General features: G+C 38.7%; 1 protein-coding gene and 1 non-coding gene across 2 annotated transcripts; both read right to left on the reverse strand.

Moving 5' to 3' along the window:
* Positions 1–10: 10 nt before the first annotated feature.
* nox4 (NADPH oxidase 4) lies at positions 11–22,294 on the reverse strand. The gene is made up of 18 exons (XM_078792979.1): positions 21,954–22,294; positions 21,711–21,806; positions 16,771–16,881; positions 15,147–15,231; positions 12,264–12,361; positions 11,208–11,235; positions 11,065–11,137; positions 8,073–8,153; positions 6,706–6,865; positions 5,926–6,090; positions 5,455–5,517; positions 4,783–4,843; positions 4,296–4,377; positions 3,116–3,235; positions 2,909–3,017; positions 2,222–2,290; positions 1,487–1,587; positions 11–1,413 (listed from the first exon to the last, which is right to left on the reverse strand). Exons 1-18 carry the CDS (start codon positions 22,011–22,013, stop codon positions 1,293–1,295), a joined length of 1,683 nt encoding a protein of 560 aa, XP_078649105.1. The 5' UTR covers positions 22,014–22,294; the 3' UTR covers positions 11–1,292.
* trnad-guc (transfer RNA aspartic acid (anticodon GUC)) lies at positions 1,873–1,944 on the reverse strand. The gene has a single exon. It is a non-coding gene; the product is annotated as a tRNA-Asp (tRNA).
* Positions 22,295–23,141: the final 847 nt, after the last annotated feature.

The raw sequence follows: 23,141 nt of genomic DNA on the forward strand, positions 1-23,141 counted from the left end.
CAACAAATATGTTACTGTACGACACATACATATCTACACGGCCAAATGTCTTTCATAAAGCTCCATAGACTTTCTGATACAGTTACATAAATAAGTGAGATAGATCACCTTGGATGATGAATACAGACACTCATTCATCATACAATGTATAATTAATAATATAATTTATTATACTGACCGAAGCTCCAACACTTGGTGGTAGCACTGGTGCTAAAGGATCATAGTAATGCATGTGATCATTCACTAACTCATGTGCCTGAGTTGCTGCATTAAAATCTGATCCAATCCAACTTATGTTGCCTGTGGTCCTTCTGTTTGTAAAGAGGTATGAACACATACCATAATTGCATTCAACAAAAATAGGAACTCAACACTTTGTTTGCCCATATATGACCATCACTGCAGGCCACATATGGGCCTCGAGTTTGACCGGCAGTCAGACTGGTTATCTGACCAACCTGGACACCCCTAATACAGTAAAACTGCACATTTTAAAGTGGCCATACATTGTTGCCCGTGCTCACTAACGCAGACTTAGACAGCATTGTAACAATACTGTATTTGACAGAAACAGACCTTTTGGACAAATAGAAAATATCTTTGAAGTTAGATCTTTGAACTCAGCTCATGAAAGTCAAGTGCAAAAACAACTGTCAAATTTATATTTTTCGTAATTTTATGTAGGATTTTTTGTTTCAAGAAATGAGGCTATTGCCACCAAAATGAAATTCAGTGCTCTCTTTTCAGAAGACTGTAAATCAACTGATACAAAATACAGTTCAACAAAATAAATAATTCATACAACTCATATGTAATGTGTTTGGTACGGTTCAGTTTCCTTCTGTATTGTCCAACATACGGTATGACATAAACAGTGTGGATATGCATGTAAAAAGTAAAAGCAGGATGAAAGATTATTATTCTTCTTGTCAAAAAAGTCAACACCAAGAGATTAACTCCCAAATATCCCAAAATTGATACTGGTGTTGAGGAATAAATGTCAATAATGAAAAGAGAAGAGCAAAAATCCAATGGTAGCTTCCAAAAAGAAGAGCATCTTCAATTAAGTGGTATCCAGTGGAATTCACTCTTTCTGGTGAACCTCCACAGCCCACCGCTGTGTACTGGATCATTGTCCTGTTGTGACATCCTCTCACCAGGAATAACAAGTAGTCCGTAAATAGTCTCTTTTAGAGTCGCAAACACTGGCTATATTTCATCTAGCCATGTAATCCCAATGACATCAGTCCATTGTCCAACACGTGAATAAATGCAGGCTTTCCTTGCTGCAATCAGCTGAAAGATTCCTTGTTAAATTCAAAAGTGGTTCCATGGAAGTGTGCAGAGTTACACAGTCTGTGCAGCGTCCTGGAGATGCCTTTAGGTCCACAGCAAAAAACACCCACTCGCTTACTGAAAAGCCACACACACAGCGTGTCAGTGACCTATGAATTGTTTGGACAGAATGATAATGCATCATACTCACTGCCTGTTAGTCCTTCCAATGTCATCTAAAAGTATCTTCCACCTGGGTCGACCGACCAAAAGCCTTGATGCAAGTGGCCGGTACTTCTCCTCAGATATACACTTGAAAGGAAGATCACAGTGGGGGAAAACATGACAAAAAGGTTGGATGTGATCATCTTCCAGATGCCTGAGGTGGCCCCCCGGCGGTACCTTCTGTATGTTATTGATGGTTTGTATGATTGTGATATGACAGTGGTAGTAGTGGCATGTGATAGTAGTACGAAATGCACCGCCCCCTACTGGTGAAATATATTTTTTATTATGTTTTTGCAGAATGTATGCTGCAGCTCAATAAACCAACAACTGACTTCTAGAAGTTATGTTGCATAAAATTTGAAAAACATTCTCCCCGTCGGGGAATCGAACCCCGGTCTCCCGCGTGACAGGCGGGGATACTCACCACTATACTAACGAGGAGAGCTGAAAACCTATGCTGACAATAGAGCATATATAGGTGTCAAAACAGACTTGCTGTATGCCCATGGCACTATGATGCATTCATAGATATTAACATATGGAGAGCTAGCAAGAGAGGGATAGGGAAAACTAGAGTGAGCGAGCAAGGAAGAAGAGCGAGTGAGGGACAGAGGGAGGGGGAAGGTGGCGTGGGGGCGGGACAAAGAGCGAGACAGCCAGAGCCAGGAGGAAGGAAGTAAGAGGAAGAGGCGGGGGAAATCAAGTGCTTGCCACCTACCTGAAGGTTGTCTGTCCGAGTGACGTAAAGCTTCAAGTTAAAGTAGTCAGGTCTGTTCTCATGCCATAACTAAAAGAGAGAAAATAATCTTGTTCAATTGAGCTGCTGCCACATTTCAGAACAAATAGCCAAATTAGCCTTGAGCGTTTCATTTATTTTTGCACAGCCGCCACCATCCACAAGGTGGTGCCAAAACAACGTCTAATTGTCTTTCTCCTACAATACCAACAGTGCAAGTCCTCAATTTTTGTATGTTTTGTATTTTAATGTCAATCTGCACATATATTTTACTCTTATTTATGAATAACATATGCTTTTTGTCACTCACAGAACCAATCTCTAACATTTAAATGGAATTTTTTCCTTTAAAACCTGACATCTATAGACAAAGTCATTTACATCAAGAGGTCCCCAATCACCTACAATGCAAAAACATCTAGACACAATTAGGATAATGGAGAGACAAGTTAACAAAATTTAACTGGAACTGGACTTCAATAGGAGAATGCTGACAATGCCTTCTCCCAGAGGAATAATGTCACTCTTTTGGCGCATCCTGCATGTTCCCCTGGTCTTATGAATTTGAATTTGACCAGGAGTGGATGTAAGAGGCATTACAAACACAAACAGCTATCACAGTGTTGATATTTGACAAAACATTCAAAGTGTAACAGAGTGTCAACCAACCTTATGATGTACGGCACAAAGCAGCTCAGCAAACCAGTAGAGGGACTGAAGCTCCCTGCAGACCCACACGAAATACAACCTCTTCAACCTAAACCCCTTCCAGTCGTCACTGAGTCCACCCATATGACAGGAGGGACCATTTAAATGACAGTTGAAATCAAGTCTCCATCATTGTATGTGATGTACTGTACAATTCAAAGCACTCACAGCAGAGCATGCAGGACACAGGCAAATGGCGTCACTCCTATTCCACCGGCGACACAAAGGCTGACATCGTAGTTGAACACTTCCTCTGATGGACTTCCAAATGGACCGTCCACATAAAGCCTGGACATGGAAGTGTAGAAAGTACAAATATAAACACGGAAATTATTTTACTTCCGGTTCTGGGTTAAGTACGCATCCTCATAGACGCTCACATAACGCATAAACACATAAAACAACAAAGCAGTTAGTTTCTCGGTTAAAAGAAATGTATTTCTTAACATCATCCAATATGTGTGTTTATATTTCTATCATTACAAAAGTCTAGCAATACATATAATCAAACACTATAGCTAGCAAATCGGCCGTCGACTAGCTTGCTAAGCTAGGAGGCTAATACAAGTTAACTCACCGAAGTTTTCACTCGACTAAGAGCGACTTTCAATAATACACATTCTTGAGGAAATATCCTTTGAGATTAAATACTGGAACCTACGTGTTCTTTTATCAACAGTCTGTACACTAATTGGCGTCAGAAAAACTACTGCATGCCCTTAGCGTCTGGAAGTGTTCACGGATTGGAAAGTTCAATGGCGGCGCCATCATTGTCCATGACACCTGAATGCGCGCCCTGCTGGCGAAAATGAGAATTACATCCATGTGAATTCTGTACTGTAACTCCAAATGCTGTTTCACGGTTAAATAAAGGGTTCTATTTATTAGTGTGCTTGACAGTAACATTCCGCCTAATACTAAAACGGAGGAAGAACCCATTTATTCATAAAAATGCAGGTTTTAGTGGAATCGACTGCATTGGACAGAATCATATTCTTGTCCGTCTAATTCTTGTGTGGTCGTAAGATGGAACTTTTTCCCTCCTACTTGTCCATCTAAGGTTTGACAACAACGAGACGGTCCAAGGAACATTCATGAACAATAGCTGTAGGGTTCCTTACCTACCCTGACCACCAGGAGGCAGTATTTCACACCTTTAAGCCATACAAGACATTAGACTGTCACAAAATCTCACTCCCTGCAGGCCTTTCTATCTTTGTCTCCCACATACTCGGAGCAGGAAGAGCATATGGTCAAAGGTGAAGAGGTCAAAACCTCTCACCCCTCTGTGATTCTAAGCTTTCATGAGAAATCATGTCAGCCGCATCCCCCCTTCCCCGCCACATACTTGGGGTATCTCCTCTGATGCACCACCGGGAGGATGTCCAAGTCTGTCCTCAAGTCAGGAAATAACAGCTGCGTGAAACGCTCTAAGGAGGATGATGGTGAAACAATTATTTTTATTAAAATGTGCCACATTAAAAAAAATACTGCAATGCTTTCCTAAAGAGGTATATAGTAAGCACATTTACACATTCTAATTCTATGTTTTTGTTTTATGTTTGAACATGTTATCATGTCTGATTCAAGGGCCAACACAAACAAGCTGACTTCCCGTCTTGTGTTCTCAAAGCAAGTGTGCACTTGCACGTGGAAACCACAACACACGTTTACATTTGTCACAGTCTCCTAAAGGAAACAGCCTCCCTTATACGTAATGTATGTGAAAAGAACATCCATTGTATGATTGAACACACAAAAAATGAAGATAATGCAAACTTTAAAGTCAAAGCCCTGTGTATGTGTGTATGTATGTGTGTGTGTGTGTCACTCACCAGTCCAGTCTCCCACAACCCGGAGATGGATGCCAAAAGTTTCCTTGCTCTCTGTGGGACACTACAGAGTTAATAAGCAGAGAGTGAGTCACAAAGGACACACACACACACACACAGTGGATGGGATGCATTAAAACACATATAAACCCAAATAAATAACACCTGCAAAGATATTACATACTAGCGCCATGTTTTTTTTTTCTTAACCTGATGAATTACACATAGTACATCAAACGGTTCATTTAGATTACATCATGTTAAAATATTTACAAGCGCCATAAAATCTTATCAGAACTTGCGCTGAAATACTTCAGTGTGTCCGAAAGGAATCGGAAGAAGCAGAGCATGGATACGCAGTTACAGTTATCCTGTTGGCAGACGCCATTACTGGCCTCAGGGGTCTGTCTGCTCTCTGTCAGAGTGATTCCTTACCCTCCTCTCGTAAGCTTCATAACACACGGCGCATGCAGTGTGTGTGTGTGTGTGTGTTTAGATCTCAGATGAACAATGTGAGGTGTAATATCCAGCTGTCAATCAAATGACTTGGGTAAAATGTTGAAAGAGACAAGAAAGAAAAAAAAGACATACCAGAGTGAGAACATAGGATACTATATGTGTGCACGTAATACATTGTGTGTTGGGAATGTGTAGTAATGTGTTGTGCTCACTTACTGCCGTTAGTGTGAAGGGATGATTCTCAAATGAAGAGACACTGGGACAGTTGAGAACAATATACTAGAAACAAAAAAATAAACATATTAGATGTTGAGTGGTTAGCGCATATATGGGCACACAGCTAGGAGACCAGAGTTCGATTCCACCCGCGGCCATCTTTGTGTGGAGTTTGCATGTTCTCCCCGTGCATGCGTGGGTTTTCTCCGGGTACTCCGGTTTCCTCCCACATTCCAAAAACATGCTAGGTTAATTAGCGACTCCAAATTGTTCATAGGTATGAATGTGAGTGTGAATGGTTGTTTGTCTATATGTGCCCTGTGATTGGCTGGCAAACAGTCCAGGGTGTACCCTGACTTTCGCCCGAAGACAACTGGGATAGGCTCCAGCACCCTCGTGAGGATAATTGGTAGAAAATGAATAAATGTTGATGATGTGGGAGTGGAACACTAATGATATGCATCCACTTACCTGCCCAGGACGAGCCTTAAAGTTCTTCTTCAACATCCCCAATTCGATGACATCACAAGGGTGCCTGATGACAGTCACTATGGTAACGGGATCGCTGCTTCGGATGTAGCGGTACAGACGCTCCGCACAGTAGAAACACAAAGGACCGGACACCCAGATCCATGTCTATGCAAACGGACACAGAAATCGAACATTGTGCATATGCTCTCTGTATTGACTAGTATTGCTCTTTGCGGTGAAAAAGGAGTCTGCCCTATAGATTCTGCCTATCAACAAGCGGCAATACAAAAGTTTGACAGGACTAGAACTCAACACTGTGTTGTTTATACTTGATTTTTGTTAATCAGAAAAGTATAAATAATAATTACAGCTGATGACTGCTATGTTGCTGTCTATATTTATTAAATGACAATAATAAACAAACATCTGAATCAAATACCCAGGCCCAATAGGTGTACATGACCTATGCTGAAACAATGCGTCTGTTCCCTATTCTCTTTTTTGGCAGGTACCTGTTGCAGACTAATTGCTCACAGCTCCTCTCAAGCCTGCGGAGCACAAATGGCTTTAAGAGGGATTTTATGGAACCACCTTGTAGCTTAACGACCATGTGCAAACACATAATCACACACAGAGGTAAGTACATGCACAGAACCGACCTTGATGTAAAAAAAAAAAAAAAAAAAAAAAAAAGAGGATGACTACCCCTCCCAACCAAACAGCCCCACTGCTCTAATAAACAGGACCCACTCCCTCCAAGAAATACACCGCAACAAACACCTGGGGATAGTGGGGCTGGAATTGAGCCTCCTCCCTGCATGGTCGGTCCTCTTCCTCACGTTGCTCCAGCTCCTCCCCTTGTTGCTCAGTGCTACTCTGATTGGCTCGTAAGCAGCCAGGGGGGTGGGCCTCTATGTTGGTCTGATATTTTAGTGCTCCTCTTTTTGGGACATGGAGATAGATGAGAAAAGAGAAAGGCAATAAGATTGTAAGAAGCTGTGTAGTTAGCAGCAACATTGGAAAAAGTGTAACCTTGGTTTAAGAACACATTGGTTTTCAGTGCTTTGGTTCCGATTTTCTACAATAAAAGCTCTGATAAAACATTCCACTGTTCTCAAATATCTTAATTTTTATTTTTCTGCACAAAATAAGATGCAAAATAAATAAACAAATCAAGAATAAATCAGTAATAAATATAATAATAATAATAATAAAACGGCAAACCACATATAGTTGGTGGGTAGACAAATTATTTTTTTCAGATTAAAATGAACAAAGCATTATTAGAGCCCTGTAGACATGACAAAACACGACTATAGTCACATTTATACTCTTTTTATTTACAACATATTGCGCAACTGCAGCGTCTTGAGACACATGCTAACTCGCAAACTAGAGAGCTAGCGACCTAAACGGTAGCCTTTAAGTTATTTCCTTTCAACTTAAATAGCCAAAAACCTACCACTTCCACACGGATAGGGAGGATAACTATTAACAGTTATTTAACCTTTAACATGAACAATAATCAAATGTAATAATTTTTTCTGGGTACATGATACCATACAGCATCCATATCAAAACTTGCACGGGCCGCACTAACATTAAACTTTCATATCAAGGCGGGGGCCTCAAAGTAGTGTCCTGCGGGCCACATTTGGCCCACGGGCCGCGTGTTTGAGACCACTGGTATAAATGAATGAATGTTGTATTTTAATGTATTTTTACTCTGTTTACTTGCTTTTATTCAACTCCATTTTTTCTGTTAAGTGTCTGAGTATTTTGAAAAGCGCTATACAAATAAAATTGTATTATTATTATTATTAAAATATGGCCTCTGTTTTTGTACACAGTCATTATTATTGCTCAAAATTGCATCTCACAAACTGTTTTATCATTTGGCACACTGAATTTTCCGGGGCTTGTTTATTCAGCCATCTTGGATCGCACACCCAACACCAAAGAAAGAATCTATGACTCAGTCACGTTAATTCATTTGCTTGTGTGAGTCCGTAAAGTGTCATCACAGGTCGACGTAGTTACTTTTTATTAAGTATGACTGCAAAATAAGCCACCACGGGGCCAAAGAAAGTTGTAAGCTGACTGCTAATAGAACATATCACCCACCAGTGGACATAACCGACACTTACCCCACCATGTGTACCATGAGGATGATGTAGAAGACGATGAAGAGGTTGTGTGTATACCAGAAAATCTCATAGTTGTATATTCTGAAATAATCAAAATGAGAACCAATTACAATGATAATATTTACAGACAGCTGTAAACAAGATTTAACGGCATGGAAAAAAAAAAAAAGATGAATGAGAAACAGAGACGAGGGGGGGGGTGGGGGGGGGGGGGAAGCAACAAAAGAAGAAAGCGAGTTGAGTTTGTTCATGAACAGACGCACAGACTCCCAGCTCACAGCTCTTGAGTAAGCAGGACATCAGAGGTCAATATTAGAGGGGTCATTACACACAACGACCCCCTGGCCCATAAACACGGCACACAATGAACATTGGCAAACTCTTGAGCCACCTCTTTCTATTCATCTTCTTTAGAAGCTTTGACCTTTGTTCTTTCATCTTTACTTTTTTATAAACAGCGCAATTAGTGCTATGCACGTACACACAGACTGGCTGTTCAACTCCATATTAATGTACAGTTAAGTTAAGCTTAAGAAGATTTTTTTTTTTCGATAGAATTTACACAGTCGGCTGCACGGCCCAACAGCTACGAGAAATGGTTCCACAAAAATGTTTAAAAATACTGTAATATGCATTCCACACCAGTAGGTGGCGAAGTCACTTTATAGTGAGACATTACGTATGTGCCCAAGCAGAATTTATCCAAAAACATCTTCTGAATAAACATATCATTATACATAAAATAAAATGTAAAAATGTATAACAAGACAATGGAACCTCAGTTTTGTCATTAATTCCTTCCAACGTCCATCAAAAACTGAGGCAAGTTTTCTGACAGGAAATAAAGTAAATCTTATTTATCGGCTCCAAACACCCAAAATCCTTAACAAAAACAACATTTCTACAGAATGTTATTATGATTGTTATGTTGTTATTAACTCCGGTTTCCTCCCACATTCCAAAAACATGCTAGGTTAATTAGCGACTCCAAATTGTCCATAGGTATGAATGTGAGTGTGAATGGTTGTTTGTCTATATGTGCCCTGTGATTGGCTGGCCACCAGTCCAGGGTGTACCCCGCATCTAGCCCGAAGACAACTGGGATAGGCTCCAGCACCCCCCACGACCCTCGTGAGGAAAAGCGGTAGAAAATGAATGAATGAATGAATGTTGTTATTATAATGGCTGTTGGTAGATAATTCAAAAATCATAATTTATCAATGAATATACAAATTAATTTTTAACTATAATACATGTAGCCATTTTTACAGTATGCTTAATGCTTAATTTGGGTAAAAATATGTACAATTCGCAAAAATGTGCATTTTTTTTTCTTACTGTATTCATGAACTAATTCAATCCCTGATTTTTTTCAAAAGCCATCCCTCTCGGTAGCGGCCATTTTTGGTCATCCAATACTTCTCTAGGGAGGAGAAATATGATCTCAGGGAAGAAGTACATTTGCTAGGACTACGTTAAAAAGCCATAGCATTTCAGTATGTGGAATCAAACTATGGAATGGATTGAGTAAGACCCTCAAACAATGCACAACGATGAGCCAATTCAAGAAACAATACAAGCAGTTGATGTTTGCTAAATACAAGGATGAAGAGTCTTGAACCAGTCATGATGTGCTATATATATCACTATATTGACACTTACTATGGTACACATTATGGCATTGGATGGTCATATCACCTCGTACTTTGGTACGAAGTGCATTATAAAAAATAAAAAAAAAATACCTTAAACTGTATTATGGAAAGCAGGAAGTGAACAAATGTAACAGTTACTGATTGTAAAAATGTAAAAATGTAAAAATGTAAAAATGTAAAAATGTTTAAATGTTTAAATGTTAAAATGTTAAAATGTTAAAATGTTAAAATGTTAAAATGTTAAAATGTTAAAATGTTAAAATGTTAAAATGTTAAAATGTTAAAATGTTAAAATGTTAAAATTTTTAAATTTTTAAATTATATTAGGAAAGCAGGAAGTGAACAAATGTAACAGTTACTGATTGTAAAAGTACCAGATGGAGGGGTAGGATTTAATAAGCTTTGCTTCTTCCTACTCCTTTTGGACATGTGGAACTGTGAACTGCAGTAAAATCTCCCTTCATTGGGTAAACTGGTGCAGGCTTTTAACTTCCTGGTTGCCGTGCAGCCTGGAATTCAATGGGAAAGATGCATGTTTGTTTTTACGACTTAAAACCACACCAAACATGATCTCTTCTATTGTGCATTCGCATCATCACCTCTTCTTGCTTTTTGCACAAAAAAAATGGTAGCTGCCGAACCATGACGTGGCAAGGGATGACTTTATTTATTGCACATTTATAGTTGAAATGTCTTATTTTGTGGCACTATGGTATTATTTTTCTGGCACACGCAGCTGTTTTGGCCCCGTGGCGGGTTATTTAGCAGTCGCATTCAATAAGAACTGCACAAACAGTGAGTACACTATGTGTATGGTGTTTAGTGTGTTTACCATTTTTTGCATATACTACCATTTTCAGTGGTGCTAATGTCTTCTTAAATGTCATGTTCATGTGGATAATTCAACATAGTTGGGTGGCATCAATCCCTCAACCTCTCTTATCTATTGCCCTCCAGCCTTAAGTAGTCTGGAAATTCCTCTTGACCGCTCTTCATTTACTTACACACCACACACACACACAGGGAGTGACCCACTATGACCTGTGTCATGACAGCACCAAGAGTAGAACACTTAGCAGAGATATGCTCTGCAAGCATGTTCTCCTTATCATCTTCATCTTCCATTTCTCTTTTGCGCTCGCACACGGTGTGACTCCTCACCAACGAAGCAAAATAAAACAAAGACGGGAAGTGGAGACAGAGCCATGAGCTCGGAGACAAAGATAAGACATGCATTAAGATCAATCATGACTTGACCGCAACGCAACGTGGGTCTCAATTATTCCGACTTTTTGGGTCTACTTCGAAAAGAGGGATTATGAGTGAAGAGCACTTACCGTACGCAGTAGGAGGAGGAAGTGAACATTAGGAAAAGGATGAGAACCAAGAGAACACCGGTGACTCCTGGAACTGAAAGTACATCAGAAAACCAGTCAGACATCTGTAAAGTGAATCTGAGTTTTATAGTCTTCTGTCTTACCTGTGGTTAGAATGATTCGCTTTGGGTCCTGTGGAGACATAAAACATGAATATCACATTAATATCATATCATTCACCAACAAGAAATGCATTTTTAACACCGAAGTGAATGTTGTCTTATACTGTATAGCAGGGGTCTCAAACATGCGGCCCGCGGGCCACCCCCGCCTTGATATAAAAGTTTAATGTTAGTGCGGCCGGCGCAAGTTTGATATGGATGCTGTATGGTATCATGTACCCAGAAAAAATTATTACGTTTGATTAATGTTCATGTTAAAGGTTAAATAACTGTTAATAGTTATCCTCCCTATCCGTGTGGAAGTGGTAAGTTTTTGGCTTTTTAAGTTTAAAGGAAATAACTTGAAGGCTAACGTTTAGGTCGCTAGCTGTCTAGATTGCGAGTTAGCATTTGTCTCAAGACCCTGCAGTTGCGCAATATGTTGTAAATAAAAAAAAAGTATAAATGCGACTATAGTCGTGTTTTGTCATGTCTACAGGGCTCTAATAATGCTTTGTTCATTTTAATCTGAAAAAAATAATTTGTCTACCCACCAACTATATGTGGTTTCTTAAGTTTTTATTATTTGCCGTTTTATTATTATTATTATATTTATTTATTACTGATTGATGGATTTTCTTTATTCTTGATTTGTTTATTTATTTTTCATCTTATTTTGTGCAGAAAAATGTGTCTGACATTTTTTGACCCTTTGTATTGAGTTGTGGGCTCCTATAGAGCAGCTACACACAATAACCCACATCGAAAACTTTTTAGATTTTCCAGAATCTGCACCTATTCCAGCTTCCAAAACAGTCTGTTTTAATTTATTCCACTTCACTGCGATTGTTCACACGCTCAAAGTGCTCCCAAACTATGAACCATATAAGGAAGTCCGCCTCTCTGTGATGTCACAAAGGCACGGTTTTACCACGCCTTTTCAAACTGAGCATTTGGTTCCCAAACTTTTACTTTTAGGGCTCACTTCCAAATGCGCAAACCTCATCGTCGTCTTATATTGGCATCAATAGCGGTGCAAAGGATAAGGAGGTTTCTCACCTCTCCTTTGTAGCGAGCAAAGTTAAGAGCGGGGAAGTCTTCCGAGTAGCTCCCACTGAAGTTGACGACATTCACCAGGTGGGCAGAAACGTGAATAACTACAGGAAGAAGAAGGACACGGCGTTATGCAAACAGCACACAAGGATCTTGCAGGCACCTCAGGACTTCACAAAGATACACATCTGAAGATAGCAGACACTCAAACACACACTCCTTTGTGCGTCGACTGGAAAGTCAGCGAAACGTCTTCCTGACTCATTTGTACACAATCACAAACACACGCATGCTCCCTGACATCATCGGCTAACCACGTAGCGCTCAACAGCTGATGGTATTAAGAGGGCGTAATCATAAGACACAAGGGTCCTTTTTCTCACACACACATCCTCTCCCACTCCCACGACCCCCCCCCCCTCCTTTCCTACCCCACACTCTTTCTTTCCTAAGTCCATGTCTCCTAACTCACAGCCCCCCCCTCCTTCCTCATTGTCTTTTGTCTCACAACTTAGGAATTCTTCTATTAGAATGCAAGAACTTTGCCTTGAGGGAAATGCGTATGTGTGTGTGTAATTGATGAAGCATATGGAATGGTGGCAGAAGATTTATAGATCATATCATAATGAATACAACATGATTGTCCTTTGTTTTTAAATATACATTAAGGCATTAACAGAAATCTGCACCAAAATTTGTATGTTTTCTTCATGGAAATCAGTTAAGTGATTAACTCACTGAAATTAACTGACTGAAAACAGCTGTCGTGAATTTTGTGGGAATAACATCGTAATATTGCAAGACGAGTGCTTAGCGCGCAGGCCTCACAGCTAGGAGACCCGAGTTCGATTCCACCCTCAGGCATGTCTGTGTGGAGTTTGCATGTTCTCCCCGTGCATGCGTGGGTTTTCTCCGGGTACTCCGGTTTCCTCCCACATTCCAAAAACATGCTAGGTTAATTAGCGACTCCAAATTGTCCATAGGTATGAATGTGAGTGTGAATGGTTGTTTGTCTATATGTGCCCTGTGATTGGCTGGCGACCAGTCCAGGGTGTACCCCGCCTCTCGCCTGAAGACAGCTGGGATAGGCTCCAGCACCCCCACAACCCTCGTGAGCAAAAATCAGTAGAAAATGAATGAAGTGGATAGTGCGCAGGCCTCAGACCAGGGTTCAATTCCACCCTCAGCCATCTCTGTGTGGAGTTTATATGTTCTCTCTGTGCATGCGTGGGTTTTCTCCGGGTACTCCGGTTTCCTCCCACATTCCAAAAACATGCTAGGTTAATTAGCGACTCCAAATTGTCCATAGGTATGAATGTGAGTGTGAATGGTTGTTTGTCTATATGTGCCCTGTGATTGGCTGGCCACCAGTCCAGGGTGTACCCCGCCTCTCGCCTGAAGACAGCTGGGATAGGCTCCAGAACCCCCATGACCCTCGTGAGGAAAAAGCGGTAGAAAATGAATGAAGTGGATAGTGCGCAGGCCTCAGACCAGGGTTCAATTCCACACTTGGCCATCTCTGTGTGGAGTTTACATGTTCTCCCTGTGCATGCGTGGGTTTTCTCCGGGTACTCCGGTTTCCTCCCACATTCCAAAAACATGCTAAGTTAATTGTCGACTCCAAATTGTCCATAGGTATGAATGTGAGTGTGAATGGTTGTTTGTCTATATGTGCCCTGTGATTGGCTGGCCACCAGTCCAGGGTGAACCCCGCCTCTCGCCCGAAGACAGCTGGTTGTAAGTGGTTGAAAATGAATGAATGAATGAATATTGCAAGAAAAAAACTAAATGATGAATGAAAGTTTAAATAATTAGGTTGTGGAAAAACAATACTTCTTACAACATCCATAAACCTCCTCTTTGGTCTTCCTCTATGCCTCCTACCTGGCAGCTCTAAACGCAGCATCCTTCTACCAATATATTCACTATCTCTCCTCTGGACATGTCCGAACCATCTCAGTCTGGCCTCTCTGACCTTATCTCCAAGGCCTCTAACATGTAATGTCCCTCTGATGTACTCCTTCCTGATCCTATCCATCCTGGTCACTCCCAATGTGAACCTCAGAATCCACATCTCTGCTACCTCCAGTTTTTTTATAATAATTCATTCATTCATTTTCTACCGCTTATCCTCACAGGGGTTGCGGGGGTGCTGGAGCCTATCCCAGCTGTCTTCGGGCGAGAGGCGGGGTACACCCTGGACTGGTGGCCAGCCAATCACAGGGCACATATAGACAAACAACCATTCACACTCACATTCATACCTATGGACAATTTGGAGTCGCCAATTAACCTAGCATGTTTTTTGTAATGTGGGAGGACCCGCGCATGATCGGGGAGAAGATGCAAACTCAGAGGGTGGAATCGAACTCGGGTCTTCTAGCTGTGTGGCATGCGCACTCGCTATAAAAATACTGGCGTAGATGTACTGGATTTCCAAAAGTTTCAATTGAAGTCTTAAAAGTCCAGTTTAATAAGCAAAACTCTTTTGTTTGTCTTTCTCTATGAGTTCACAGAGGAGAAGAAACACACAGCATTGGGTTGCTTGTCCTCTTTTTTTTTTTTTTTTAAACAAAGTGTACCATGATACTACAAAAACACAGGTGGATCAGGGTACTTCAGGACTTAAAAATCTAGTCAACCAACAAAGCTGCGAGGGGCTCCAGTGATGTCATGGGATGAGCGTATACATAGGAACACACACACACACACACACACACACATATGCTGAAAACTGAGAACACACACCCAGCAGCTGGAGGGACATGCCTGTGATACTGCAGGAATGCTGAGCCAGCATGGATCCAGTTATCCACACACAAATGCACATGCACACTAAATAATCGGCATCATTTTTTGTTGGTGTTTGTGGTTTTTTTTTGCATTTACCAGAGAAGATACAGATAGCAACCCCACAGGCCACGTGGAAGGTCTTGCTTTTGTCCAGCAGTCGCCGTGTTCTTCTGCTTGATACCTTGATAAAGTGGGGGTAGAATGAGCAACAGTACACAAAATATGTACTATATACACATATTTTTTGACGCCTCCCTGAATTAAACAGTTCATTAATCGGGGTTTGGCTTTACTGAACACAGACATTTTTTTGTTCGTGGGGTTAGACCAGGGGTGGGCAAACTACGGCCCGCCAAGTGTTTGAATACGGCCCGCCCAATCTTTCCAAAGTATTTCATTTAAACTCAACATACAACCTGGCATCATGGCCTGAGCCAACCTTTTGATGGTTTTATCAATTTCGTTTTTTGACATGGTCTGTTGTTTACAAAGTGCTCCTGAAAAAAGGGACACAAGCACATAATAATAATTATAATTATTATGATTAGATTATTATAATTATTATTAGAACTATTATTATAGTTATAGTTATTATGATATTATTATTATAATTATTATATTAATGCTAATTATTATATTAATTATATATAATATTATTGTTATATTTGCATATTTTACATAATAATAATATAATAATTATTATTTAAATTTTATTGTAATTATTGTAATATTTTATTATTTTTCAAATATTTAAATATGAATATAAAATAATAAATAATAATAGCAGATTGCATGACAATTTTACAGATACAATAATACCAGGTGGACTGTTACGTGTAAAATATATAGTCTGCCCCCCCCCTCTGTAAATTTTGTCATATCAATGCGGCCCGCGAGTCAAAAAGTTTGCCCACCCCTGGGTTAGACCCTTTTCTGTTACAAAGCAGAGTCCATAAAGACATGCTTGGATTAGTTCGCTATAGACCTCCTCCTCATCAAACAGACTTGGAATGAACTAAATTACAGATTAAGAGCCAGGTGTCCTGGCGGGAATGACACACAGTAAAAGTACCGGGATTAGCCTAAACCGCATGTGTCCGATTGCCACTTGGATTCATTTTGTGCTGTGATGATGCTAAAACCGATCCAATGTAGGTGAACATACGCTAAAACGCGGGCGTCCAACTTTCGTCACTGTTAGAACTGCTTTGACAAAAAGAAATAAGCTATGTGTTTGTTTATACAACTGGCAACATTTAAATTGTACTCTATTTACTAAGCAGATCTTTATTTAAACAGTGGGACCAACGTCTTCATGCTATTTTGTGGTCATTTCTGAAGAAAACATCAACATATCAAATTATTACCACAGATGGCCCTTGGGCCACACTTTGGGCACCCACATGTGTTCAGCCTACTCTGTAAATAACAGCGACAATTTCGCTAAATTGTAAAAACCAAACTCTTCAACGTATGAGATGTGTTATAAAGCGGTATTGTGTCGACAATCGTAGTATTAATGAAGCAAAATATAGTGTGTGTTAAGCACTTCATGCGTGGTTCCAATAACGCCTTATACATGCCACGTCCATATTACAGTATAATTATTCATTTTAGTGATGTCACAGTTCACAATAGGATCCTCGAGAGACAGCTTTTTATGTCACATTTGAAAACGAAAATCTATGCAGCAAAATGTAAAGGCATAAAAGCTTCCTACCGTGTGTGTTCCTCTGACAAACGTGAGAAGGGAGCGACACATCGGCAACAGAACCAAACTGCAGTTCAGATTGAGCACAGACGCAGAGGCTCTGCTGATGCACAGTCCGAGCTGGAAGAAAACACACAGTTATGCTGGTTCCTAAAACTCAGGTGACGCCACTGGATCTGAATTTTTACCCTGACTGAGCGTTTAAAGTCTAAGGCATCATTTTTTTCATGTTCTTTAATAAAATGTTGACTTTTTATATGTCTGTTTTGCTCAGCATCATGCTACAAGTTCATGATTTGTAATGGTAATGGTTTTATTTCATTTGAACATGCATCAGATTACAATTGAGTGCATCCCATAATCAGTTCACAGTTCCATATGTCCAAAAGGAGTAGGAAGAAGCAAAGCTTATTAAATCCTACCCCTCCATCTGGTACTTTTACAATCAGTAACTGTTACATTTGTTCACTTCCTGCTTTCCTAATATCATTAAAGTTATTTTTTGTTAATTTTTAATTTTTTATTCTAACATAATTTTAATTTTAATTTTAATTTTAATTTTAATTTTAATTTTAATTTTAATTTTAATTTTAATTTTAATTTTAATTTTAATTTTAATTTTAATTTTAATTTTAATTTTAATTTTAATTTTAATTTTAATTTTAATTTTCCACATACTGAAATGATATGGCTTTTTAACGTAGTCCAAGCATATACGTGTTTCAAATTTAGTTCTTAAATTAAATTGATTAAAGATCAAAATATACCATACTGTTTGCAGAAGTAGAAGAAATTGTGTTTAGGGCTTCAATGAGTCAGGGTGGTCCTGCTTGTGTTTGTCCATCTGTTGGTTAGTTGACAGGCTACTACCTGATACATACTAGATGACAGATGGGTGATGCAACTAAAATAGTGGGGGTGGATTGCTCCATTAAAGCCACCCTGACCGAAACTATGATAGTCACTCACTAAATGTACTGCAAAAAAAGGTCAGTAAGGATAATTCATAATGCCGCCTACAGAGAACATACTAACTCCTTATTTCTAAAATCACAAATACTTCAACTTGCTGATATAGTTCATCTTCAAACAGCTAAAATAATGCATAAGGCTAAAAATAAGAGTCTTGATGTGCTATATATATCACTATATTGACACTTACTATGGTACCCATTATGTCATTGGATGGTCACATGACCTCGTACTTCGGTACGTGACAAAAAATAAAAAAATTAAAAAAATTTAAAAATTCAAAAATTTAAAAATTCAAAAATTCAAAAATTCAAAAATAAAAAAAATAAAAAAAATAAAAAAAATAAAATAAAATAATAAAAATAAAATAAAAATTTAAAAATTTAAAAATTTAAAAATTTAAAAATTTAAAAATTTAAAAATTTAAAAATTTAAAAATTTAAAAATAAAAAAATTTACAAATTAACAAATTTAAAATCTTAAACTATATTAGGAAAGCAGGAAGTGAACAAATGTAACAGTTACTGATTGTAAAAGTACCAGATGGATGGGTAGGATTTAATAAGCTTTGCTTCTTCCTACTCCTTTTGGACATGTGGAACTGTGAACTGATTATGGGATGCACTCAATTGTAATCTGATGCATGTTCAAATGAATTAAAACCATTACCATTACCATTACCATTACCATTACATTTCCATAGATTCTTATATCTGTACCTCTGTCCACATCTCCTTGACACATGAACCACCTCAACCATTAGTTTTTGGCAGTCTGGAACGTACCATACCTCTCATCAGCTTCCTTGTGACCTTGAACAGAATAAGTGAATAATCCACTTTTTGATGTTCACGATCTTCCATCAGTTTCTTTAACACCTATTTGTGGATCACCTGACCAGAGCGGCTGCACTGCAGTTTACCTCAAGTGGCACGCGAGGGATGTCAGCTGTGTAATCAGTAATTCAGGCTGTTGGCACGGCTTCCAATCATTCCCGTACGTTTAAAGCCGTTCTTTGCAACCTCTGAGCGCACCGCTGGTGCCGTCTCTTCTGATTAGAACCCCTCAGATAACAAAACATTTTACCGAGTCTCACGCAGGTGCACAGATTAGAGACGGAGCAGACGAGGGTGCTGATTTGGTACAAAAAGTACAGAAATCCGGCCTGCTTTGGATTAAAAGTGAAGATGAACCCTTGTTTTAGTCTGTAGTCTGAGAACTCCTTCTCGTAAAGACTAAAGCTAAACCTCAAAGTGAGATAAGTGAATACCTAATTTGGACACACACACACACACACACACAGACCTAAGCCGTGTGTCAAGGCATTCAGTCAAAGCCAGCGGCGTGCCCACGCTTGCCCCCCGCTCCCCCATGCTTCTCGCCGGTCAGGCTGCACATGAATAGCTCACACATGCTGCTTGCTGCCACATCTTATTTTTCCAGCCTTTTTATAATCCAACAAGGATTCCAGTTTGAAGTTACCGTTTTTATGTCACAAAACAAGTAAGAGGAAGAAATGTAAAGTATTGAGCGTTTCAGTTTTGAGCGGAATCAATGGTGTGCTGACAATGCCGGTGGTGATTTTGACACCAAGAAAACACACATTGTCATGAACTTGTGACAACAATTACAGCAACACTCACATGGGCCACAAAGCGTCAAATTCCTACCTCTGTGTGTGTGTGTGTATGAGATATGGACACACATGCTTCTCGCGGTCAGGCTGCAACATAATGTCATAATGTTGTATGGTCATATCACCTCGTACTTCGGTACGGGACAAAAAAATTACAAAATTAAAAAAAAAAAAAAAAAAAAAACACCTTAAACCACTGGGCCGCATCAGGTTTTCCAAAAAAACAACATTTATTAAAAACAGAAAAATTAATAAACTTTGCTTTGGTTTCGATTTTCTACAATAAAAGCTCTGATAAAACATTCCACTGTTCTCAAATATCTCAATTTTTATTTTTCTACACAAAATAAGATGAAAAATAAATAAACAAATCAAGAATAAAGAAAATCAATCAATCAGTAATAAATAAATATAAATATAATAATAAAACGTCAAATAATAAAAACTTAAGAAACCACATATAGTTGGTGGGTAGACAAATTATTTTTTTCAGATTAAAATGAACAAAGCATTATTAGAGCCGTGTAGACATGACAAAACACGACTATAGTCACATTTATACTCTTTTTATTTACAACATATTGTGCAACTGCAGCGTCTTGAGACACATGCTAACTCGCAAACTAGAGAGCTAGCGACCTAAACGGTAGCCTTCAAGTTATTTCCTTTAAACTTAAATAGCCAAAAACTTACCACTTCCACACGGATAGGGAGGATAACTATTAACAGTTATTTAACCTTTAACATGAACATTAATCAAACGTAATAATTTTTTCTGGGTACATGATACCATACAGCATCCATATCAAACTTGCGCGGGCCGCACTAACATTAAACTTTCATATCAAGGCGGGGGCCTCAAACTAGTGTCATGCGGGCCAAATTTGGCCCGCGGGCCGCGTGTTTGAGACCTGCCTTAAACTGTATTATGGAAAGCAGGAAGTGAACAAATGTAACAGTTACTGATTGTAAAAGTACCAGATGGAGGGGTAGGATTTAATAAGCTTTGCTTCTTCCTACTCCTTTTGGACATGTGGAACTGTGAACTCATTATGGGATGCACTCAATTGTAATCTGATGCATGTTCAAATGAAATAAAACCATTACCATTACGTGTAAATTAAACTAAAATAGCATGTCATGTGACAGTAAGAGTGCTGACGGTGGGAAATAACATGTATAAAAATTCAGAAGTAAACCCTATAAACTGTGTGGTTAGCACAGCTGCCTCATCGTCAGGTGGTTCTGTGTTCAAATCATGCATGTTCGGTTAAATTGAGGCACTAAATTGTTTATAAACAACGTTTTTATTATGCGTCTAACTGTGGTCTAAATAAACAAAAATGCAAAGAAAAACAACAGTGTGATATTCTTTGTAACTCTTCATGAGGAAGTACTCTCTGTTTACATTTAAGTATGCTCGGAAATCCCATAAAATTCCATAAGAACATGCAAATTCAACTTAAATGGTCTGGTGTCTTTGAACGCAACTCGTCATTGCTCATGGTAATGCAGTTAATGACTGATTCCAATATTACAAATATAAAAGAAACCAGTGTTAGGTAAATAGATTTTCAGATAGATTCAATTGATTTTTTTTTCAAAAAATAAAAAAAAATTAAAAAAATTACAAAAAATGGTAAATTTTCAGTGAATTTGGCACCGTTAATACATACAAATATACAGTATGTAATCCTGCCCTATCATTTATCTTTCTTTCAAGAAAATACAGTAAAAATGGGCATATTTCAGACAGTGTGACATGGTGATTAATCATGATTAATTATTCATTCATTCATTTTCTACCGCTTTTTCCTCACGAGGGTCGCGGGGGTTGCTGGAGCCTATCCCAGCTGTCTTTTGGCGAGAGGCGGGGTACACCCTGGACTGGTGGCCAGCCAATCACAGGGCACATATAGACAAACAACCATTCACACTCACATTCATACCTATGGACAATTTGGAGTCGCCAATTAACACAGCATGTTTTTGGAATGTGGGAGGAAACCGGAGTCATGATTAATTAATTTGGGAAAATTTGATTAATCTGATTCCAAATTTTAATCATTTGACAGCCCTAATTAAAAAAAAAAACACACATGCTACTGTTGCGGTAACTCAACTCTGAACCTCTTATGTCACTTCCTGTTTTCCTGTCATAGGAATTGTGTTTATTCCAATGCGGTGCAGGACAATAGAAATTAGCTGCAGGGCACAAATAGCCCTCAGGCTGCATCTTGGACACCCTTTGTTTATAAAAGGCTACCTGATCTAAGATTATGTAGTGTGCTGAGATCAAGTGTCAGATTGTGTGTTTGTGTGTGTTTGTGTGTGTGTGTACCCCAAGCATCTTGTAGAGGTAGTGATACTGCTGTCCGGTGGAGTACAGCAGGAAGGTTTTGACAAACAGCCAGGTGTTAGCTCCCAACCACAGCATCTACACACACATACACAAAACGGTTATCACACTCACATTGTGTACTACACATTGTGTACTACACTTCATACTTATAGTCCCTCGTCAGAGCGTCCACGTAACTTCTGAAGTGGAATGACATGAAAACGTAGAAAAATGTCCACTTACCAGGACAAAGTGTTTTCCTCCCTCATTGGCGAGCCAGCTCCGCACTGACACGACCATCATGCCCGAGGTTGTCGCCAAAGAGCCGGTATGACTGAGGCGGAGACACACATCCGAACTCCGGCCGGAACTTTAACTTATGTACATTAGAGAGAGAGCGAGAAAGAGAGAGAGAGAGGGAGGGGGGAGAAAAAAGTGGGGGTTGCCTCCATCCTGCGCACACAAAACTCAAGAGTAAAAATTTACGACCACATTTTCTTTCAAACGTCGAGCAAGAATGCCTTTTGACAAAAAAAAAAAAGAAGACAAAGAACATGAACTACAATCAACTGTGTAAGGCAACATATATAAATATGGCCACTAGAGGGCGCCCTTATACACACTAGTCAACTTTCATGTTATCAATAGTGTAGTTGAATTTACTGGTTCTCTAATATGTGTACTGGATATTTAAAATATATTAAAATAAGTATCCGAACATGAAAGGTACATATTTGTTGTGTTAGGTTTATTGTAGATTAGATTAGATTAAACTTTATTGTTATTTCTCATGTCACTGGTACAGGGCAACAAAATGCAGTTAGCATCCAACCAGAAGTGCAAATTTATAAATACCTTATTAGTAAATAAATGTACAAATAGAATAGAGCTACAGATTATACAGATTATAATTATAATACAGATTATAAACAGTATGCACAGTATGAATGTGACAAGATATAACAGTAAGATGTACAGTAGTGCAATGAGTAGATTATGATACAGTGTGGATATAAATGACTATAGCATGGTTATTGCAGATTATACAGATTATATTATATATTGTAACAAGGAGACACAGAAAAATAATGTTATTTGTTACTTGATTTATAGTTGCATTGAATTAATCATATTACAACCCCCAAAAGAGAGCACTTTAAGCTTATAATAATTTTATATGATTATAATATAATTATATTTATTTGGAATAAAGTTAATTATTTGAGAATTGTTCATATTTTATATAACAATTTCATATTTTAGAACCCTTGTTGTGTTTTATATATATATATATTTGTTTGTTTTCGTGTTTACTACATTTTAGTTTCAACTGTGGTTGTTAAAGTGCTTTTTTTACATAATGAAACGCATCAAAATAGTCTCCTACAACTTTAACTACATATTTTTGTCAAGTGGTTTGAAATTCAGTCA

Source organism: Doryrhamphus excisus, linkage group LG8, assembly GCF_037039965.1.
Source record: "Doryrhamphus excisus strain RoL-2023G ecotype Guam linkage group LG8, RoL_Dexc_Guam_v1.1, whole genome shotgun sequence".
NCBI classification, from domain to species: domain Eukaryota; kingdom Metazoa; phylum Chordata; class Actinopteri; order Syngnathiformes; family Syngnathidae; genus Doryrhamphus; species Doryrhamphus excisus.